Consider the following 22,316-nt stretch of genomic DNA (forward strand, 5'->3'; position numbering starts at 1 on the left):
AAGTGATGTTAAAGCACATTACCTTGAAACTTTTGACAGTCAACTTCAACCAATGTTACTTAAGAGACGATAATATGGTAAACAAACGTAGTGCTGCAATGCCATCAACCGCGTTTCATTCAAAACACAAATGTCAGCTCTCCTATTGGTCCGCTAGTCTTCTTCGGTCATTCTGAGACGCGCTGGGCTGACGTACGGTGTAATATCACACTGCTGCCCCCAACAGGAAGGTAATGTCACTACTCCAGGGTGCTTTTGTTACCAATATAAAATCTACAACTCTCCTGCAGCATTATATAGACATAATATGGCCTCTTGATTTTTTTTCTTTATGAATTAGTGTCTTAACATAAATGAAGGCTTATAGATCCCCTTCAACTTTCAATCACTGCCACCTACTTCTCTCATCGAAGGACCTTTTAACAACAGGAAGGTAATGTCACTACTCCAGGGTGCTTTTGTTACCAATATAAAATCTACAACTCTCTCCTGTTGCCTTTAAGGTATCTACAGGCAGCGTTACATAGACATAACACGACCACTTGTTTTTTTCTCTCAACATAAATGATGCCTTATACATCCCCTTCCACCTTTCAGTCACTGCCACCTACTTCTCTCATCAATGGACCTTAACAATAGACCCAAGACATAGATTACCTTTTCTACAAGTAAAACTGTAACAAGTTAGCTTTAATTTAATCACAAAAATGAATTCAGCTGAAGGAGTCATGTCAATACATTGTTTAGAAATGAACTTAAATAGCTTTTTCTCAACAGTTTTTTAAGATGTTAAAATAGCTAAACTATAAATGTTTTTCTTTGTCTGTTTGCCACCCCTTAAAACCTGCTACCTGATAACACCAGTAAAGAAAAGTGATAACCAAAAATCAATGTGTAAACAACTTTTCAAATCAAGATGGATGGGGCAAGATGTGACAGTAAAGAGGATAATTTCCAACAAATATAAAATCACTCATTGTCAGATCATTTTTCTGGATGAGGAGATAGACATTACAAACAGATGGAGAAAACATTTTTATAATCTACCCTTTCTGCACCTTAACAAGTTTCCTGTATGTGATAAAAATGACAAAGCATTAGTGTTTAAGATACATTTTATTTACTCAACTCATACAGTTTTCCATATGTTAAAGAAATACACATTTATCAATAAAGAAAGCTCTCTTTTGTTCTCTGTGCACACAAAAACGGAGTCTTTCAAGCTTTGAAGCTTTTACCTAAACAGTGTCTCATTTCGAGGCGGCGTGTTGCTCAACAGGTCGGACCTGCAGTACCTCAGCAAAGCCTCGTCCAAACCAGCAGGTGATATCAGCAGTGTCCAGGGTGAAAAAGAAGAGCCTGTCTCTGCAGCGTGTCCTCCTGTAGACTGAGCGAGGGTCTGCTGACAGAACCCCTCTGATGGCGACAGCAGCCTCCTCTGTACTGCGCAGGAACTTAAACTTGGGTCTGTCACTCTCAGAGGCTCCTGTGTGACATATAATGTTAGTTTTCCCAGTGGAAGCTCTCTGTTATGTTTTGACTGACTGCTTTCATATTCATTGCTTTGACAACAGCGCCCTCTTGTGGAGAAAAACACAACAGCACTCACTCACTTCTTTTTCTTGTTGTTAAACTCTCACTGTAAGTTTGGCTTACCTGAAAAGTGGGCAGGAAGGAATTCTGCTAGCTCCCTCTCAGCAAGCGTGGTAAAGCGAACCTTCAGGCTGCCAACAGGAGGCTCTCTGATCCAGCCAGCGATGGTGCTGTAGGTCTCTTCTCCATAGCAGGGGCGGTCCACAGTCAACTCTGTTGGTTTGGTTTTTGGAGAGACTGAAACACAATCTTTGCTTTCACAACTCAGCTGGCAAAGTTCACCTTGTGTCACAAAGGTTTTCACCTCCTCCAGGACACTGTGGAGGTCTTTCGGGAAGGAACACTGAACAGAGACTCTAGAGGAATCTGCGAGTGGAATATCGGCCTCAGACTTCTCTCTTCTGAGAGCATCTGTTTCTGTTGAGTCTTCATGGCAGTTTAAAATCTCTGTTGTCTCATTAAGTGAAACAGCAGTTTTCTGTGGTTGGTCTGTCTTTAAATCATAAGGCTCTGAGTCCCTCCTGGTGTGAGGGGAGTCGTACTCAGGGATGTAAGGTTTGATGTCCAGGACAGGGGTGCCATCAATCATGTCAATGTCTGACAGATGTATTGTATCACCTAGAAAAGTAAACAGGGAATGTATTTGTTGAAATCAGGGAGAGACAATGACTTGTTTCTGTGGCTGAGGTTATATTTGACAGCTGAACATTTTACTGATTGTGGATAAAAACAACAATGTATTAATGTGTTTAGACTAACATTTAAAGTTTAAATGATCCTTTCATCCATACCCAGTACTCACAATTAGTAATAAATTAAAAAGTTTGTTATATACACTCACCTACAATTTTGTCAAGTTTAGCCAGAGTTAGGCCCAAGGCATTTGGTCGGTGTGGACTGCGTGTCGAGTACACTCCGACTCTCTCGCCGTTGAGTCGGGGAGGCTTCACTTTAGCTTTGTAACTCAGGTGCCCATTTTTGTGAAAGAGGAAGATGATCCTGTGAAGACCAAACAGAGCAAACACACAGATGGTGTGAAATAAACAGTGAATACATAAAAAAAATCCTCATTTAACATACTGAAGACACAGCTACTCAGTGTGTTGATAATTACAGACACTTTTTGTTGTGTGAGTAACAGTAACCCCAAACCATGGACTAAGCTGTGAAATTAGGAGCAAACGTACAGTACATACACTGTGTGTGACATACCAGACATGGGAGTATTGCTCCAGGCCCACCAGAGCGTGCTCAGGGTTATTGAAGACACTCTGCTCGATTCGCAGCTCTGCCCTTGAGGGGCCACAAATGGTGGGCTGTCTGGGGGTCCCGTTCTTCACAGAGAAGCAGGAACTAATGTAACCAATGGGGACTGTCTGGATGTTTCCTGGAAAGTTACACAGTTATAATTACTACTACTAAAATTATAATATTTTTTAATGCCACTTTCAACTACTACTCTGCTACATTTTAGAGGAAAACTAGAATTATTTGACAGCTATACTATATATAACTAACTTTACAAGTTAAGATTTTTAAATAGCAAAACATGAAGAGCTTATCGAATAAACTGTTATTTACAAATTTAAAATTCTCAAAAGATCTAGAGAAACAACTGAGCACACCAACACCAGATTTATCTGTTGGTTGACAAATAAAATGATTGGATAATTTGAAGTGGATCAGTACGTTCTCATACAAAAAGGCAAATCATTTCATAGTTCTAGCTTTGCACTTCCTTGTGAAGATTTGCTGCTTTCCTTTCCACCAACAAGCACTGAGAATAAGTCATTTCGCACTATGGGTTATTTTGGCTCGCTAGAAAAATGAGTAATAATAATCGAATTATATATTATCTATAAAATTAGTATACATGTTTCTGCACTTAAAAGTTCTTTTTCTGATTATATACAGAGTTATACTGAAGAAACATTTTCAATGTTGGTCTCCTGCCTGTAAAAGCATATTTATACTGAGCATTTTTGGCACATAATGTTCCTTTAGTAACAATAAAGCTTTTATACAGCAATATAAACTTCAACAACACCATAAAGAAAATATGGTGGGATATTCTGTAGATGTATTTCTTTGAGTATGTTCTGGTTACTGTACAATAGTACTAATAGTAAATACCTTGCTCTAATGCAGCCTGTGGTGATTCTGATGAAGATGGTGGTTGTGGTGGTGATGATGTTGTTGTTGTCTGGACTTTATCGGGTTCACAGAGTTCAATCTTTGACACAGCAGACTGAATGGATGTCAGGTGTTTGCGATGAGCTCTTATTGCACTGTCCAACATCTGCCTGTTAAAGAAGGGCACACACATGTAGTAAAGTAAATACCATGTCAGTAGATATCCTGATTAAAAGTTATGAAAGGGAAATCTACAAGAATACAAACGACTGATGCAATGCAACAAAGAAAAAGAAGTATTGTATATGATATTACATGGAGATGACAGGCACAAAATCCATTGTATCTAATGGAGAGTGACATGGTTTAACTGTCCATAACCACGCTTTCTTGCTAGCTGCGATGTTGTCAACATACCTTAGGTTTTTGATTTCTTTCCTCATCACAGAAACCTGCTGATTAAGTTTATTAACGTGGTCACCGCAATTATCACACAGAGGACTCATCTTAGCGATATAAAGATGACAGAGAGGCTAGACACCTCTTAATAAAGTAGCTTATAACTCTCTGATGAACAGCAACAAACTGCCGCAAAACGAGAGTAAAAGGTCCTGATGAAACATGTGGGAGTCTACCTATGCGGAAGTACATTCAGGACTTCCTGTGTCACGTGACAACATTAAACCCACTTGAGCAGCGGAGACTTATGTTGGCAGTGAAGACTTTTAAGGATATGTCAGTTCTAAATATTGACTATGTGACGTTCATGATTTTTAAAAGCAAAACTTGCAGCTAAAAAATGACGCAGGTAGGCTGCAGAAGACATTGATGAATATGCACTAGTAATGCTTGTTTTAGATCAGCAGAGGGCAGGCCGGAGCAAAGTCACGCTGATCTTTTACCGTTTTTTTTAAACAAAGCTTTATTTCTCAACACAGAACGAGTGGGTTGCACAAAAGAGTACACAACATTATACTGTACAGTCAGTGGTAGAAAAATATTGTATCAAGTACTTCTTTTTGCACTTTTACTCTACTACATTTCAGGGGGGGAATCCATTTATCTGACAATAACTTGTTACTCCACAAATTCAAATTTTAAATATAATATCTTTTTAGATATTACAATATATTGTTATCTGTCACCTCAGCAGCAACAACATAAATATGCTGCCTACCTGTTAATGCATCAGTTATGATAATCAAATAAAATAATATATAATAATGTTACTTTGTTATTGGCCATTCTGCTGCATAATGAGCACCTTTATTTTGATACCTTAAATGTTTTTGCTGATAATACCAATCTGGAAAGAAGGACTTTTAGTTGTTATAATGGAGCATTTTAACTGTGTGGTGCTGTGGAAGGAATTAAATACTTGTTCCACCATAATATTTACCATGGATACGATGTATATACACTTCTTAATTTTACTGGCCAGCAAAAAAAAATTGCTTTATTCTAAGAATATAGTTAGTTATTCCTGCATATATATCCCTTATAAAGCCTTATAAAGGATAGAATTTCCATGAATTACTGTAATTCGTTGTATTTAATCATGGATCATTTACCATTTACACTTAAAAGTGCCACAGATAGATAGCAGGTGATTATAAGCGGTGTATTTTATTAGGTGAAAAACAACTTTTACAAAATTCAATCAAATAAATCCACAATTACAAAGACATCCATTCCAGTGAATTATATTATTTATATTTAAATGTGAGGAGGCAAAATTTGCTTATTACTGAATGCAAAATAAAAAATACATTTCATGAGCTTCACAGTGAAGCACAAACCAGAATAAATAAGCACACGTGTAGGTTCGGTCTGAATTCATAGATTTGTCAATTAGGCGATGCATAAGACCAACATGTTTGTTCTCTTTAACCAACAGGCTGCAGGCTAACCAAAACTACACACAGATACAAAGTGTGACAGAGAAGGATGTAGCCTGGTTTTCTGAACAGAGGCACAATTAAAACGAATTTCCAGGGAGGTACTCTTGTGGAGGAGGCTGCGAGGACACGGTTCGAACTGAGAACATTTTGTTTTGCTCAGGTGTGATGAACGACGGTGTCCCATTCAGGTCTAAAAAAGAGAGACAGACAGTCAATATTTTGACACATTTGAAGACAGATGAAAACTGTTGCAGTCTAAGTTTCCTCTTTATTACCTTCATCATCTCCTTTTTCTTGAGATTGAGAGATGTCTTCCTCCTCATCTGGGCCCAGGTCCTCAATCAGGACCTGGTTAGGGGCCTCCTTGCCTTGTGTTCCTACATAGAGGGTCTCCACCCGGGGAGGAGGTGCGGGAGGAGCAGGAGCTGCAGCAAGAACAGGGTCTTGGGTTGGGGTTGGGTCTGGGTCTGGGTCTGGTACTGGGACTGGAACAGCATCCAGAGCCGAAGCTGAAGCTTGAGCTGGAGCTGGAGCCAAATCTTGGACAGGGATTGGCGCCGTATCTAGAACTTTGGCGGGAGAGGGAGCAGGAACTGAGGGTGAAACGAGGGCTGGAGTCGGATTAATTGGAGCTGGAGAGGTCAGAGATGGAGCAAAGATGGGGCTTTGGATGGATCCAAACAATGGCAAAGGAGCAGGAGCAGCGAGGACAGAGGCTGGTTGTGATTCCAGAGAGCCTGATGTTTGATCTGCAATGACCTCGGCAGGTTCAGGCACTGCTGAGAGAGCTTCCTGAGGTGCTACAGCCTCTTCCTGAATGACAGATATCTCCTCAGTGGTCTCTGCTTTCCTGGGCCTCCCTCTCCTCTTCGCACCGCTCTTGTTCTCAGCTCTTGGTCTCTTCCTTTGGCTCTCCACCCTGACAGAACACAACTACTGTAATCAACAACAGTGGACATTGATAGAACTCTTTGTGATACTCTGGCAAAGCTAATAGTACAAAGTCCTTGACCTGGATCTGGGGCGTCAATAGAAACACCAGAGCATGCAACCTTTGGTTTCCTCTTGCTCCACATTCAATATAAAACAGATGAGTGATAAGCAGCTGATAATGTTTTCACAATGTAAAGTACAGTCTTTTATATGAGGCATGCTTTGTTAATAAACCCTTACTTACTCTATTTCAATACACACTATTTCACTGGTTTACTTGAATTTGTCTTAACTGCTAAACCTTTAGCTCCAACTGAACATCTGTAAATGTAGGTCACAGCACTAACATTGACTGTGCTTTTGTATAAATTTACCCAAAAACCCACTGGTTAGTCTCCTTGGCTTCTGCTTCAGCCTTCCTCTTCTTCAGAAGATCTCTATCCCGCAACCGTCGACCGATCCCTCCTGTAAACAGAGTCCCATGCAGAGAAACCGTTCCAACAAGAGCAGTATGAAATCAAAGATATACAGAGCTGTGTGCTGTACACATGACTGGCAATCATGTCTGATGGCGTATAAATGATGTTGTTTACAGACTTTTCTTTCTTCCTGCTGAGCAGTGCAAGTCCTTGACCGCAACATTTCTACTATAACATTGAAAGTACAGTTACACAGATTGACTAAGCTTATCTGTTTTTGTAGTAATGCAGCTAAGATGATGAGGATATTTCTGTCAAAGTTTAATGTTAAAACTCCACACAGTATGCAAATGAATAACTGGCTCACTGAACTTTCTAGCATGGAAATGCTGAATCACTCAACTTAAAAAAAAGAGAGAAAAAAATGTAAAAGTTAACCTTGGTCCTCGTCGGGATTTTTATATTCCGACTCTTGTTGAGAAGTCTCCTCCATTCTGAGTCCTGCTTTGAATAAATTCAAGTCACTGACGGCGGGAAGGCACAGAAAAGAACACAGAATAGCTTCTGACTGTTTTCTATTCCCACCCCTAAATGAATTATCTGGTTAACCATTACCGTAGTGCTGGAAGAGTTCTTGGAGCTATGGTCTTATCATATTTGTAAAGCTGGAGGAGTTGGCACAGCGCACAGCGAGAGAGAGAGAGAGAGAGAGAGAGAGAGAGACTGGAGCAAGTTAGTGTGTGGGCAGTGTGTGATGTGTGGTAAAGGAGGAAATACATATAGAAGAGGCTTCTTAGACTTAAGTTAAGCAGCAATCATTGGTGTGAAATGTGTTAATTAAACAGACTGTAAAGTAAGTAGAAAGGACTTATGTATTTTTTGCATGCATGTTTATGCGCAGGCCTGAAGCTGATAGTAAAGCATAATGTCAATGTCTTAATCACCAAATATTGTTGGATGGTGAAATACAATTTAAAGCTCTCTCTAAAGGAGCAGCAGACTGAAATGAATTGTTATTACTCTATATGACTAACAAAAGCAAACCAGACCATCGACAACAAGATTATTTCTATATAGTTATTTTTAATGTCTGAAACCGCTGGCGGGAGGCAGGTGTCAGACGAAGCGGTAAACTGCATGCTGCCTTTGTTTACATCTGTGAGTGATACATATGACTGTAGAAAGCAGGGTGAATTTTTCTTTTTTTTTAAATCACCCCTTTTATGGTGGTATGTACAGGACAAAATCAGCATAAAGATAAGAGGTACGTCTTTGTCCACAGGGGGCGCTAAAATCAACACAAACCAAAATTCACAGCAGCTTTAACACTTAAAACAAAGCACTGGATGTAATATAAATAAGCATTTCTGAATAAATAAAAAGAATATAATTATCAATAAACACAAGGTAGGATAAGCATATACCAATTCCCAGAGGAGAAATTTGGTTGTTGCAGAAGTACAAGATAAGAAATAAGTGCAGATAAATAGAGTTGCCTTTTGGATTAAGCTTAGAATTACCATGAACTGGGTGACTGAGAACCTTCACAGACAGGTGCAGATAAATACAAAAAGTAACAAAAGACATAAAAAGAGGAATATATTTAAACAGAATGAATTATGAAGGTTAAAAAAGAAACTATACCTGAGGAACTGCAGACAAAGTTAAAAGGCAAAAGCGCCAGCAGATTGTGCACCACTTTGTATTTATAAAGCAATATGATTCAAATGAAATAAAGTAGTATAACATATAGACATAATACCCTAATATAGTATCATTAAGTACGAAATATAAGATGTACTATAAGGTAAAATATATTAATATGTAAAGCCATAAATACTATCTATACTATACTATGATTAACATGCTTAAAACACTGTATTTATTCATACTTATTCTATCTTTTCTTTTAAGCAATGTGTTGTGAAGTTCTTGGGTCAGAGCCCTATGTTAAACAACCCTTCACGTAAAACTAGAAATCCTTCTTTGACCGGAGAAGGGGGCATACCCATCTTATCTCACACATGGAGAGCTGCCCAGTTGGGGTGTGTTCTCAATCTCCTCGCAGCACATTGTGCCCTGATGTGTGTGTTTGAGCCACTCAGAGAAAAGACACCATCCAGAAGAGTAAATAACACTCAACCGCCAATTGCCTCCAGCACTGTAGGGGAAACGTGAAGGGGCTCTTTTTGGTTAAATTCTCTCATGACAGTTTTGAAGGAGTGATTCATGCACACACTCTAAAGTCATAGTAGAAGAACTGCATGTCAATCCGTTTGGTTCATGTAATTCTTTTAAAACAAGTAGCTGTGGGACATATAGGCCTATTTAACCTGTTTGGTCTGTGGGGAAAACCTCATTTTGTAACGCCATACAACGGCAAGGTTTATACCCTCCTTTTTCTGCTACACTTAAATTCTAATAAAACTGACGCGCAAATAGTCACCAAACCTTGAAGATCTTCAGAGGGTTAAAAAGTCAAACAGACCCAACAATGGGCTGCTGCTACGTATGCAAATCTTTCCAAATTACAATTATTGTTCTGTACTAACGAAAGGAGAAGAGTCTGCCACTCTCTCTCTCTCTCTCTCTCTCTCTCTCACACACACACACACACACACACACACACAAACACCCTTACTGTTGACAATGAAACTCGGGTTTGAGGAATTCAAAGTAGATATTACAGTGCCATCTTCTGGTGTACACTTTTAACTACCAATCACTGATTTTAAAACTGTTGGGATGCATATAGGCTACTCTTTGTGCACACTGCAAAATACCAAAGACAAAAAAAGACTACATGGATAATGTGTTTGAGTAGTTAATATGCAGCATTAGTCATTTAGTCTTAATTTGTGTTTTATCTTTACAAAACTACAAAGTATCCCTTAAAACCAATCCATAATCTCATAAAAATCAAGAATAAAGTTGCTGATTCAGATTTCAAGATGTAAAATCAACAAATCACATTCAGCAGACTTCTACTTGTGGGCTCTGGTGTCTCAGGAAGTAAAGTGGGGGTGGGGTTAGAGGGGGTGCCCTGCACCATATACAATGCTCTCTTTACTGCAAACCAAATAAACCCACCCCTCCTTTTCTTGCAATGTGCCCCAAAATGAGTTTTAAAAAACGACATTTATGAAGCAAAAACACAACACAATTTATCCATAATCCAGTTTATTGATCAAAATTGCCACAAGACTTATACATTCAGCACTGAATGGGATACAGTTAAAATCATGCATTGGCCAAACAAAGGAGGAATTCTTGCTTTGGTGGGCAACAGGTTTGAGGAATCCTCAAAACAGTGTTTCTTTTTGATGATATATATTTCCCTTACTTATACATTGGATATGATACAATAACAATAAAACTACAATTAAATCAAAGGTGGGCATGTTTTCAAACTATGAAACTTAATCAAGTCTTACTGATAAGCAAAGCTCACAGTATGACCTACTTTATAGATGTCTACTTGGTATACTAATGCTGTTTTGTCGGTAAACTGTACACATGTATTCTGCATTCCTCCATTAAATAAAACTGGCTTTTCAGACAAAAGGCTCTTGTCTCCACTAAACATGGTACAGTACTTTCCTTGCAGAAATAAATTGCACCACAGCACTGTTTCGGGGCAGCGTCATGTTTTGTGACTGCAATGCCTTCATAGAGGCGATGGGCGTTTCTGGACACAGATGGCGCTGTTGAGCATATATTTTGTTTCAGTCCCGTTTCCCTCCATGGTTTCTCCTCTCTCCGACTAACTTAGCGTTTGGCTCAGTTCATTATACAGTCCTATATTCTCCCTCCATTAGGGCATCTCTGCCTTTGGACTGAAGATCCCAGCAAAACCCAAGCGAGAAAAGTTTAACTTTCATAGGGCAAGATGGACATGAAAAAGAGGATCCACTTGGAGCTAAGAAACAGGACACCGTCTGATGTGAGTCGTGCTTTTTAAAACCAACCCTTAGTTTTCTTGCTAGCCTTGCTAGCCAGCTTGCTACTTTTTTGCTTTGCGAGTGACCTGTGTGGCTAGCGTAATGGTGACCACATGGGCTTTAGATTGTGTTTCTCGTTTATAATAGGGCGGAAAACACTCGCACAACAAGCTTAATCCTTTATACTGTTATGGACTGGGCGTATAGGGGCAACGAGACGAGAAAAGCTATATTCAATCGTTACTTTGAAACGGCGAGTCCTCAGCTTGCTGGCATTATTGCAGTGCTTTAACCGTTTCGCAGCCTCCTCGGTCAGTGGTGCACACACCATACAGCTCGAGCCCACCTTTGTAGCACAATTAGTAAACTTCTTTTCACGCTGATATGAAAGAAAATGTGCTTCCTGCGCCGCGTTTGGCATTCACAGAGAGGTATATTTAATACAGACCTTGGAAGCCATGTTTGCTGCTAGCATAACTGCTAAAATGGGGCGCTTTTTAATACAAATGCTCTTTAAAACTTCCAAAACGTTTGTGCATAATAACGAGTTTTTATAACATGTTAACGGGTCATCGCCAATCACGAGTTATGTCTTGAAATTTCTGTAGAGTACATTAATATCAAATGGCCAGATTCAGCAGCGACAACAAAAAACAGTCACTTGATTCACGAGTCATCCATACCTTGACCATTTAACGTGAAGACAATGTTGCTCTACCCAAGCCAGTTGATGTATACTAAAACTATAACAAAAAACAACTACCCCTGTAATCGTAATTTCTTTAAAGCCGTGTTTAAGCTGTTGCGATTCACAAGTTTTAAAGGCAGCAGTTAATTCCCCAAAATAACTCGCACACATGTAAAGCAGCTACGTTACCCTTACATATCATTGCATGTACTCTTCATCTAAACATTGCATACTTATTTAATGAAGTCTGGTGAGTCCCAGTCGCAATGATTCAGACAGCAGCCTCCTAACTTGGTATTTTTGTTCCCGCCATATTACCCCCTTCGCTACACTGGCCAAAGACAACAAAATGTACCAATTTATGAACTAAAAACACCAAACACATCGATTGTTCCTGCCAGTAACCGCTATTAAATCTAAACTTGATGTTGTTTGCAACTAAACGGGTAGATTTTGTCGGCCAACGGCTTCATGAACCGAGCCAGCCTGCTTGAATGACACAGAGATCCGGTGCACCGCGCCTGATGCGTGGGCAGCCAAAAACTCGACGGTCGGCGTTTCCTCTCGACCCATGCACGACATAAAACTAATTTAACATCGAAAAATTACAAAGATAATGCTTAATTAACGCTAATTACTCGTTCGAAACAGCACTTCTTGCCGTCGATGTGTTTAGAGAACTGCATACTGTATCTCAGGAATCGCCATGTTGTCATTCTGTCGTCTTTGAAGCTTTGAGAGAAAGGAACCGTCTCCATCTTTGTTTTTACTAAATTTCCGTTCTCAACATATTTCCTTCGCCACTTCGACCTGAAAACGGCGTTGTACCCTGTAACAAACTGGCATTAACGGTCGTTCGCTCGACGACAAGAATATTCCACTTCCCCAAATGAAAGCTGGTTTAACGGAAAAAGAACGTCTTTTCTAAGGGTGTATTCGCAATCCTTTCCGTTGCTGTTGGGTTGGCTAATGGCGGGCAGACAGACCTCTCGAGCTGCTCCTCTACCGCACGGCAGCGTTTAAAAGGGGCAATGGCTAGCCTGTAGCAAGCTAGCTCACAAAAATCATTGCATTTGTCATTAGTGACTGCATCAGCAGGCCATGGGAAGCTACTGCTGTACTCTTCCTCGTTTCAAAGAAATCAATTTATTAACTGTCGTTCCCCGACAAATTAAGCACACAATGGCTTAAAGTGTTTGTAGATGAAGACACAGTATCCATTCCGGTGTTTTACTTGAGAAATCGGGATCTTTGACGTTTGACAACAACTTTTTTTGCAACGTTTGTGTCTCAACACTGAATTGCGCAACCAGTGTTAGCTTAAACCGACTCAAACTAACTCCGCCTTCAGACTTGTTTTTCTAATATTTCACCGAAAATAACGTTACTAAATGTTAATGGCTTAACACAAAGTCGAGTTATATTTTACTAAACAGCAACATCGCCTATTAAACACGTTACGGTTATTTATTTTCCTGCTTGTTTTCTTTATGTTTTTGTTGTCAAAAATAACAAATACATTTTTTACATTTTTCACAAAAGACAGCTGGCACATTTTTGGCATCAGTAACATTATAAATTGTATCTGTTTTTAGAATAGACTTTAATTATCTAATGTCTGTATAGATATTATAGATAATACTTAAGATAGGCTTCAGGTTTATTGAATTACCAGCATTTTGGATGTCTGATGGTACATACAACAAACAGAGAAAAGTATTAAGGTTTGGGAGCGAATACAGAGAATAAATACAAATGCAACACACAATATAAAACTAATAATAAAATGCTAAATATGAAGAAATATCATTTTTTAAATTGAAAAGGTTTTTCAGGAATGAGCGAAATGTTGCCCAGAGAGTGCACAGGTTAAAAGCATGAAGTAAGGGTATTATTTTCACTTCTTAGAGATTAAGATGCAGAGATGAAATTTTCTTATGTGATACAGCCTACTTTTCTTCATTTCAGGTACGAGAACTTGTCCTTGACAATTGTCGATCGTTTGAAGGAAAAATCGAAGGCCTCACAGCTGAGTTTGTCAACCTGGAGTTCCTCAGTTTGATAAATGTTGGCTTAATCTCAGTCTCCAACCTGCCTAAACTAGGAAAACTCAAAAAGGTATTTATATGTTTCACCTTCCTACCACTGTGTAAAAACTATGTGACAAGTGTCAGATATATAATAACTTGTTTCCTTCTATTTATTTTTTTTTTCAGCTGGAGTTGAGTGACAACAGAATCAGTGGCGGCCTTGATGTTTTAGCAGAGAAACTACCCAACCTCACACATCTAAACCTGAGTGGCAACAAATTGAAAGACATCAGCACATTGGAACCATTGGTTTGTATTTTCCTATTTGTTAGAGGCCATTTACAATCAAAGCTCAACACACATATGTATTTGCATGACTATATAATGTGTATTTTTAGAGTTAGGTTGGTGCAGATTTTAGGCTTTTAGTTGTCTTACCTCATGTTGACCTACATTTATTTTAAATAAACAAAACATTAAGAATACTTACAACTGTAATGCACACAGCTGCACCAATATCTATGTGGTAACAGTTAATTTGATGTCACTAATACTGTTTTAACCTGTAACATACAAATAACACATTTATGTCTAATTTCAGTGCTGCTTTTGTTATATCTGGTTCTAATTATTCAAGCTGTTGTTGTTTTATGGCATTATGTACTTAACAGAATTAAACGAAAAGAACAAAAATGTTTGGGAGGTTCTTAAGCAAAATATATACAGGATCCCCTAGTTCAGGCTGCAAGAAATTTCTATGTTCTTTGTGATCCAGTAGACATTTCTTAGAATCCAGTAAAGAAACTGAACCTTTTAAAGATGAACTAACCAGATGTCTTTTTTTTTTTTTGTCTAATTTAAAGAATGAAGTACCTAATATTTCAAAGATATTAATCAAACTGATGGAAAAATATTATAAATGCAACATTGGCACAAAGCAGTTTAGCTTGGAGTGACCTAATGCAATAAAGGGTTCATCCACAGATTTTTTTTTTTTCACATTGCGTATTATCAATCAGTTAGTCAAATTTTATTTGTGTTGCGCCAAATCATAACCAAAGTTATCTCAAGATACTTTACAAAAAGAACAGGTCTAGACCGTACTCTTTTTTTTATGTTGTATTACCTAACCTCATGTACGTTACACAGACATTGGCATTTATTACCTCAAGACAGGACAAGCAGCAGTTTCTCATCACAGTACGTGACTGCATTTTCTCAACAGAAAAAGCTGGATAATCTGAAGAGTTTGGACCTGTTCAACTGTGAAGTGACGAACCTGAACGACTACAGAGAGAGCGTGTTCAAGCTGTTGCCCCAGCTCACCTACCTGGATGGTTACGACATGGAGGACAGGGAAGCCTCTGACTCTGACGGAGAGGTTGACGGAGACGGCGTAGACGATGATGAAGATGAAGGTAGGAAGTTCTGGTCCTTCTGCTGTGATGATAACCTTTTTGTCCACATCTCTGCTTCCAAATAGAGTATAAAATAAGATACTGCTACATGAGTAGAGAATAATACTTTTCATGGCAACACAGTTTAATTTGTTTCTAACAGTCGGGGTAACTGCTTGATTTTGTTTGACTGATTGTTGTTGCTTTTATATTGCAGATGGAGAGGAGGAGGAAGATGAGGATGGCGAGGAGGAGGACTTTGACGAAGAGGAGGATGAGGAAGACGAAGAGGAGGTAGAAGGAGAAGAGGATGATGATGAAGTCAGTGGAGAAGATGAGGTAACCAAAAAAAAATGTTAACACATTGCTGCTGACTTTTTTTTCTTGCAAGGAGGCCGGGCACTTTGTCTCTTTTTTAATACCTTGTACTCATTTGTTATCCAAGGAGGAAGATTTCGGTCAGGATGGCGAAGTGGATGAAGACGATGATGATGACGATGAAGAGGATGATGGTATGTACTTTTTCCTCCAACTTGCCCCTTCACATCAGATGCATTCAAACACAAAGCACCTAAAAACGTACTTCATTACAGTAAACCATAACGATATCAAAACCCCAAACTCTCCACAAGGTCAAGAGTTTATTCATGTTTTTTGTATGTCTAAGTAGGTCGGACACATTTTAACTCAAAGAATGAAGTACAGGAAACATTGGCGTATAATGTTGGGTACATGTACATACACCGATGAGCCATAACATTATGACCACTGACAGGTGAAGTGAATAACATTATCTAGTTACAATGGCCCCTGTCACTGGATGGGATATGTCAGGCAGCAAGTGAACATTTTGTCCTCTAAGCAGGAAAAATGGGCAAGCGTAAAGATGTGAGCGACTTTGACAGGGGCCAAATTGTGATGACTAGACGACTGGGTCAGAGCATTTCCAAAGCTGCAGCTCTTGTGGGGTGTTCCCGGTCTGCAGTGATCAGTACCTACCACAAGCGGTCCAAGGAAGTAAAACCGGAAAACGGGCGATAGGGTCATAGGCAGCCAAGGCTCATCGATGCACATGGTGAGCGAAGGCTGGCCCGCCGGTTCAATAGAGTACTTTATTTATCCTTGAGGGGAAATAAGACTGTTATAGCAGCTTTTAACATTCAACATTAAAATGAAAAATATTAACTAATACAAGAGCATATAACAAGAGACCAATATGGATGTAGGACTGTATGTACAATACTACATGAGAAAGATAAGGCACGAGAAACATATATAAAGTAATAATAAGAAGAAGAAGATTTATATTTATAGATATAGTAAGATATAATACAAGAGGATAGGATATATATAATAATATAATATAGATAATATCACACATAACACAGCCAAGTATATGTAAATATATGTGGACAGGTTCAAGTATTCAGGCGAATAGTGCAAAGATATTTAGTCCCGATCAGTGGCATACAGGTGTGTTAGAGCCTGATTGAGGTAGGTAGGAAAGACCTCGTGCATCTTTCTGTGGAACAGCGGGGATGGAGGAAGGGTTTACTTTTATCTCAAGTAGTTGATAAACAAACAAACATATTAGGACATACATTCAGCCCCGGTTTTACAGCTCAAACCAAGAGGCAGGCATGGGAAAATGTAGCGCAGCAGATAAATGCATCTTTCCCTCTGGTTGTGCACACTAGTGCGAAAAGCAGTGGTAGGCTCTGTGTTAAAGTCTAACGTGAGAGGGGAGACTGCAGCACCCAAACGGGAATCTGCAAGCACAGGTGAGATGGTTCACCTCTTACTTGTATCTGCTAAGTTAACTTAGATGCAGAATTAAAATATGCCCGTGCAATAATACGGATGTGCGTCCCATACCCAAGCCTGCTATACCCATGCCTATTCCCTTTAATTGTGATCACTCTGCTGACTGACGGTTGCGACAGACCCAAGTCATCACTGCTGCACTTTGCATTTTTCCAGCTGCCAAATATTTTAATGTTGTGATCACTTTCACTTCTGGCAACATCGCGTTGTTGCGTCGCATCTCTAATGAGATCTACCACAAACATGATCCCTGCACGATCCACTCTGTAGGCTATTAAGGCTAATTAGCTCACTGTTATTCAGTGTTTTGAGAACTTTTCTCCTATCTCTCCGTCTTTCCGCCATTTTCTTCTCTGCTTAAGAAACTCTTAAGCCTCTTGAAAGTCCTCCTAACAGTTTCTCACCTAAGGAGCTCTCTTAAGGGCTGAGATGCTTTCTGAATAACTTTTAGCTCTACCAGGATCTAGTCTTAACTTTAAGGGGAAATTCTTAGAAAACGTCACAATTCTAAGAATTTTCTTAGAATTTTTCTTAGAATAAGAATTTTCTTAGAATTTCTTCACTAGGAGCAACTCTTTGTACTTGGAAGCTTTATGAATACGGGCCCCGATGTGTTTGTGGTGAAGAGGAAGGGAGAGACAACAGTTCCCTGAGGGGTAGGCACACAGCTCTGTAGCTTCACAAACTGTGGCCTGCCCGTCAGGTCGTCCACGATCCGTGAGATCCAACAGAAGAGCTACAGTAGCAGGTGGTGATAATTTTGTGGCTGATCGGTGTATATGGGGGCCATTTTTAAGTTGATAATGACTGATAAAAGCATAATGGGATAATATGAGACCTTCTAAAAAGTCCACAGGATCTAATCAAGCGACTAAAATATAGATAACCCATAACAGACCATTCATTACACAGCTCCTCCACTTAAATCCTAAAAAATGTACATACTGAATGTACGTTTCTGAGACTGATTATTTTGACTAATCGTGTAGGATTATAACACTAAGAGACAGCAGAACATGATAGTGACCATTCTTAAAGACTACACTCCAGGAGATCCCTCTAGAGGCTGCCTCTGATAATGCTGAAAGAGTTGTTTATAATAGTAAATGCTATGTAAAGAAGCCGGGGGATTTGTAATATATGTTAAACACAAACTGATATATATATGTGAATATGTGTGACTAAAGGACTAGACTGAGTCTGGTTGATTTGCTGTGATTGAAGTTTCATGGCCATGGCACTCTTGACACCACATGACACGGATTTTCTTATTGCCCCCAGAAGCAGAAACTGGCAAAGGCGAGAAGAGAAAGCGAGACCCAGAGGATGAGGACGACGACGACGACGATGAAGACGACGATTAAGAGCAAAACTGAAAACGAGAGCCTACCGAGTTACCCCTTCCTCCCCCACAAACCCGAACGTCCGCCCTCCTACAACTCGCACCGCCTTTGTAATCCACGTCTACCCCCCCCAGCTCTGAGCTCTTTTTATGGGGCAAGACTGTACCGGATGGGTGGGCCCAGTGGAGCTGCCCCTACCCTCCCCCTTTTTTCTCCCCCCATGGAACTGAGAGCCACCAAACACCCTCCACCTCACCCACCCCACGGCCCCCCGAGGTTCTCAGGCAGCCCAGCACTCAGCATTCCACAATTTCACTGTCGATCCCTCTTTATGTATTCCCGTGTGAGGACTTTGGGACTGGTATCTAGTTTTGGGTCTGTGCTTTTAATATTTTGTTGGATTAATTATTTTTTGTTGTTGCGTTTATTATTTCTCTTTTTTGACTTTTATTTTTTTGTTTCTGTTCCTTATTTTTTTCCCAATAAAATTATTGCTATAGCAGCTGTGCAACCAGCAAGCCATGATTTTTAGTGTGGCTGCCTGTTGCACAAATCAAGGTTGTAGCTACATTTTTACTTTCTGTATGACAAAAAACAACTTTGTAAATAAAATGTTAACATTTTGTGCTTTTCCTCTCGTCCTGCCTTGCTTTTCTGGTGTCCCAAAATTAACTTAAAGGGATGAAATGATGGCCACATGGTCGCTGCTATTCTCTCACCATGCTCTTCTTACTGCTGGGTTCAGTATGTAGTCCACAGAAAAGGCTATTCTATTTTAAGAGTCCACCTTGATATTCACATTTAAATTTGTATTTGGAAATAGTATAAAGTCACTGTAATAACTACTACTTCTCTTACTTGCCATGAGTCATGTGAGTCATGTGAGAACAATGTAAGTTTTTCATTCTGTGAAATCTACTCTCTGAAGCTCACCTGCAGCTTATATTGCTTAGGCCTCGGCAGTCTGAGTAAACTAACAAAGCATGTGTCCTTCAAAGTTGGTCTAAATAGGAATCCCCTCTGTTAGTACTACAAAGCAACCCATTTTTGACGAAGACAATCATAGGAAGTGGAAACTCTCCAAATACAAACTCAAGACAGCCAAGTTTCATATAAGGATAATTATTTTTTGTATGTTGTATAGTATGCTTTTTTATGTTTGCCATCTTTTTGGCTATTTAATAACCCATTGTGAATTCTTGAGAGGTCTGACCCTCCTATTAGGAATCAGTAGTTAACAAGGACCAACAGCCTTGAATGCACTTATGGGAATGTGAGTATTGATTTAAAACAGACTATGAAAACTATCTTAAAGCGTTTTCTATGTGAGGTTAATGTAGCCTAAAGTATAATGTACATTCTGTGAGTGTCATTCGTCAAATGCACTTGTTTTTCACTCAACAGAAACAGGAATGTAACCCTGAGATGGAGTTCACTGGTCTGAAACATCTTTATTTTTTCAAATTAAGCCCTACAAACGGAGCTCAGCTGCATTTCTGTGTTTTTGAGCAGCAATAAACATTTTTTTTAAGTTTGTAGCTGCTGATGTTCCTCAGGCTCCTGCTGTTTCTCCCAGAGCCACGTTTGACTTTTAAACACAAGCCAATCAACCATGTCTAATGAAAAATGTTGTCTGTCCACATATATAGCCTCAGAGACTCCAAACAGTCAGCAGTTAACCGAGGATCATACAGGGTCTGTAAGCCAACTATCCAAAAATGGTTCATTATATTTTATGTGATTTAGTTATATACAGTGTTTTTTTATACATATTTTAGAAACAATTTCAAGGGAAACAGGATAACATTGACAATTTAATGACATCACAATAATTGCATTAAAATGCATCTAGAGCAGGCACAGTGAGGCTCATATGATCCCAGAAACAACCCTTGAATGAAATGGTTTATTAAATCCGACATGTTCAGACAGTGAATGCTACAGATGACTCTGTAGCTACATTATTGCTCCAGTATAACATTAGGGGATGTCAGAGTGTGCAAGGTTTAATACCATGAGGTCTCTGGAATTAATATTGATTTGGCTTGTGGAGACATTTTTGAGGACAATGTGTTGGCCACATTCATATTGGAGAACAGAAAAATGTCATCTTTTACATGTTTCAGCAAAGCAGACATCACTGTACCACAACGTTGACAAGATTCATTGATAGAAAAAAAAAAAGGTTTATGAAGACAAGATTCTCTCCATGCTGTGTACATCTCGACAAAAATCTAGAAATATAAGTATTTGTTGATCTAGCTGGCAGTGAAGTTATTATGTTGTTTGGGTGTCATACCTTGGCTTTTAAATAGTTTCATTTAACCGAAACTACATATTTGGAATACAATTCAATTTAGTATTGTACTTAAAAGAGTCTCAGACAACACTCTGCAGAGGTCAAAATATCCAGTTTTTGGTCCCTAATATGAGTCTATAAAATGCTGATTCATACGTTTCCCATAATGCAATTTAGTTGAGGCTGAGTACTCGTAAGAACAATTAAAACAAAATATGAAAGTGGTACTATGCAACTATGAAAGAATAAAAATACCATTGTTCCTCTTACAAATGAGTAAGTAAAAATAATTACCCAAGCATTTAGAGGTTTTATCTATCTAGTCTTACTTGGTCCTGTATTACCAGAGTTCTCGGTATCAAAGTGAGAATGCAGCCTTAATAGCAAATAGCTAGCTAATAGTTAGCTAATTCAGCTACTAAGGCAGAACTTTGATTTCAAATATGTTCTTCAGAAAGACACACAACATAATGTAAGAAACAAAATACACTTTCCCTACGGTTGCTTAAACCAAAAGGAGCTAGCTTAAAATGCTAACATGTACTTAAATGCTGAGTAATTAAAAGCGAGCCTATTAAGCTAGCTAGGAAGCATGCGCAGCCTTGTTTATCGAACAGGTTGAGTTACTGTCCGAGTGCCTTGTTCATTTTAAGTTGTAGCATCTAGCTGCTTGACTTTGGAAAGTGTTAGCATTGTTGTTGCTCTAGCTAAAAGCAGTTAACAGGCATTTGGCAGTGGTTGTTGTGGTTATCTGAAATCCTAGTTCAGTTATGAATCTTTTAGAATTTCTTTCATTATTCACAAATCGTTGGTTTGTTTATATATTTTACACAATATCTTCACAAGACTTTTATTTCATGTGGTCATTTTTATTGATCTAATATTTAATCATTTGGGCTTCCATCTTATGGGCGCAAAGGTAGTGAAACGGCGCAATAGTGAGCAAAGTGTCATAATGCTGTTAACCGTTCAGTCCCTATAAAAAAAGTGCTGAAGTAATGAGTTTAAACATGGCAGCTGCTATTGTTATTTAGCTAGCAATATACAGTAAATATATCTGCTCCAAGAATCGAATTCCCAAACTAACCAATAAATGTTCTTTACATGCACAATTTGGCAGACAGATACTGTATAACAACCCTGTTTTCATTTGCCTTTTCAGGCAGACTTTATAGAGACAAAATAATTATAAAAATTTTGGATGTGAAAATATCCATTTGAATTACATCCCTTTGAATTACATTTGAAGTGACATCTTTGAATTAAATCTGATGTGACATATGGGCATGATTTAGATCTGTGTCGGAAAGGAAGCTAAACTGGAGTACGTACAACCTGCCACCTTAAACTGTCGTGATTTCAACAAACAGCCAAAACATCCCCCTGAGCAAGTCTGCTGGACAACGAAAAAAAACCGGCAGCACTGGTGGTTTGAGTTTACACCGACCAGGACGCTGCTGTTCCTGGACAAAAGTCCACCAGAGATGAAGCTGTGCTAGAACTGTCCCGCCAGAGGTCAAAAGTTCAAAAATTGTATTGAGGCCAGTGTTTCTAATTTAGTGTGGGTTGGTGTAGCAGTTTCTATGTGTTACATCTTTGAAAAGTGGCCATGAAATGTAACCCAAATCTAGAATATCATTGTGCTGCTTGTTTCTCTGACTACATGAATACAGGAGTGCATGCTAATTTGAACTGTATCTGGTTGGTTATCTTAAGATCAAAAGCTATATTATTTGTATTGCATTAATATCTGCAAGAAGTTCTGTGACATCTATGCACATTTACAAGCCTATCTTATAAAATATCCAAATGAAG

At 38.9% G+C, this 22,316-nt stretch overlaps 3 protein-coding genes across 5 annotated transcripts; 1 reads left to right on the forward strand and 2 right to left on the reverse strand.

Moving 5' to 3' along the window:
* Window positions 1-1,121: 1,121 nt before the first annotated feature.
* trmo (tRNA methyltransferase O) lies at window positions 1,122-4,307 on the reverse strand. Its single transcript, XM_069666428.1, has 6 exons — window positions 4,144-4,307; window positions 3,727-3,896; window positions 2,806-2,980; window positions 2,435-2,592; window positions 1,657-2,211; window positions 1,122-1,486 (listed from the first exon to the last, which is right to left on the reverse strand). The coding sequence occupies exons 1-6, from the start codon at window positions 4,230-4,232 to the stop codon at window positions 1,251-1,253; spliced, it is 1,383 nt and encodes a 460-aa protein (XP_069522529.1). The 5' UTR covers window positions 4,233-4,307; the 3' UTR covers window positions 1,122-1,250.
* Window positions 4,308-5,384: 1,077 nt separating this feature from the next.
* On the reverse strand, window positions 5,385-7,550 carry hemgn (hemogen). Of its 2 annotated transcripts, none has more exons than XM_069666587.1 (4): window positions 7,418-7,550; window positions 6,947-7,025; window positions 5,903-6,546; window positions 5,385-5,817 (listed from the first exon to the last, which is right to left on the reverse strand). In XM_069666587.1, the coding sequence occupies exons 1-4, from the start codon at window positions 7,470-7,472 to the stop codon at window positions 5,705-5,707; spliced, it is 891 nt and encodes a 296-aa protein (XP_069522688.1). In that variant the 5' UTR covers window positions 7,473-7,550; the 3' UTR covers window positions 5,385-5,704. The 2 variants fall into 2 exon arrangements, with proteins under 2 accessions (XP_069522688.1, XP_069522687.1); XM_069666586.1 differs by having other exon boundaries at window positions 6,935-7,025.
* Window positions 7,551-10,713: 3,163 nt separating this feature from the next.
* anp32b (acidic (leucine-rich) nuclear phosphoprotein 32 family, member B) lies at window positions 10,714-18,324 on the forward strand. Of its 2 annotated transcripts, none has more exons than XM_069665449.1 (7): window positions 10,714-10,922; window positions 13,577-13,726; window positions 13,825-13,947; window positions 14,864-15,056; window positions 15,253-15,374; window positions 15,481-15,547; window positions 18,141-18,324. In XM_069665449.1, the coding sequence occupies exons 1-7, from the start codon at window positions 10,869-10,871 to the stop codon at window positions 18,221-18,223; spliced, it is 792 nt and encodes a 263-aa protein (XP_069521550.1). In that variant the 5' UTR covers window positions 10,714-10,868; the 3' UTR covers window positions 18,224-18,324. The 2 variants fall into 2 exon arrangements, with proteins under 2 accessions (XP_069521550.1, XP_069521551.1); XM_069665450.1 differs by having other exon boundaries at window positions 18,144-18,324.
* Window positions 18,325-22,316: the final 3,992 nt, after the last annotated feature.

This window comes from Semicossyphus pulcher, unplaced genomic scaffold, assembly GCF_022749685.1.
Source record: "Semicossyphus pulcher isolate SPU_LCO1_2020_fin unplaced genomic scaffold, fSemPul1.0.p SCAF_17, whole genome shotgun sequence".
NCBI lineage: Eukaryota > Metazoa > Chordata > Actinopteri > Labriformes > Labridae > Semicossyphus > Semicossyphus pulcher.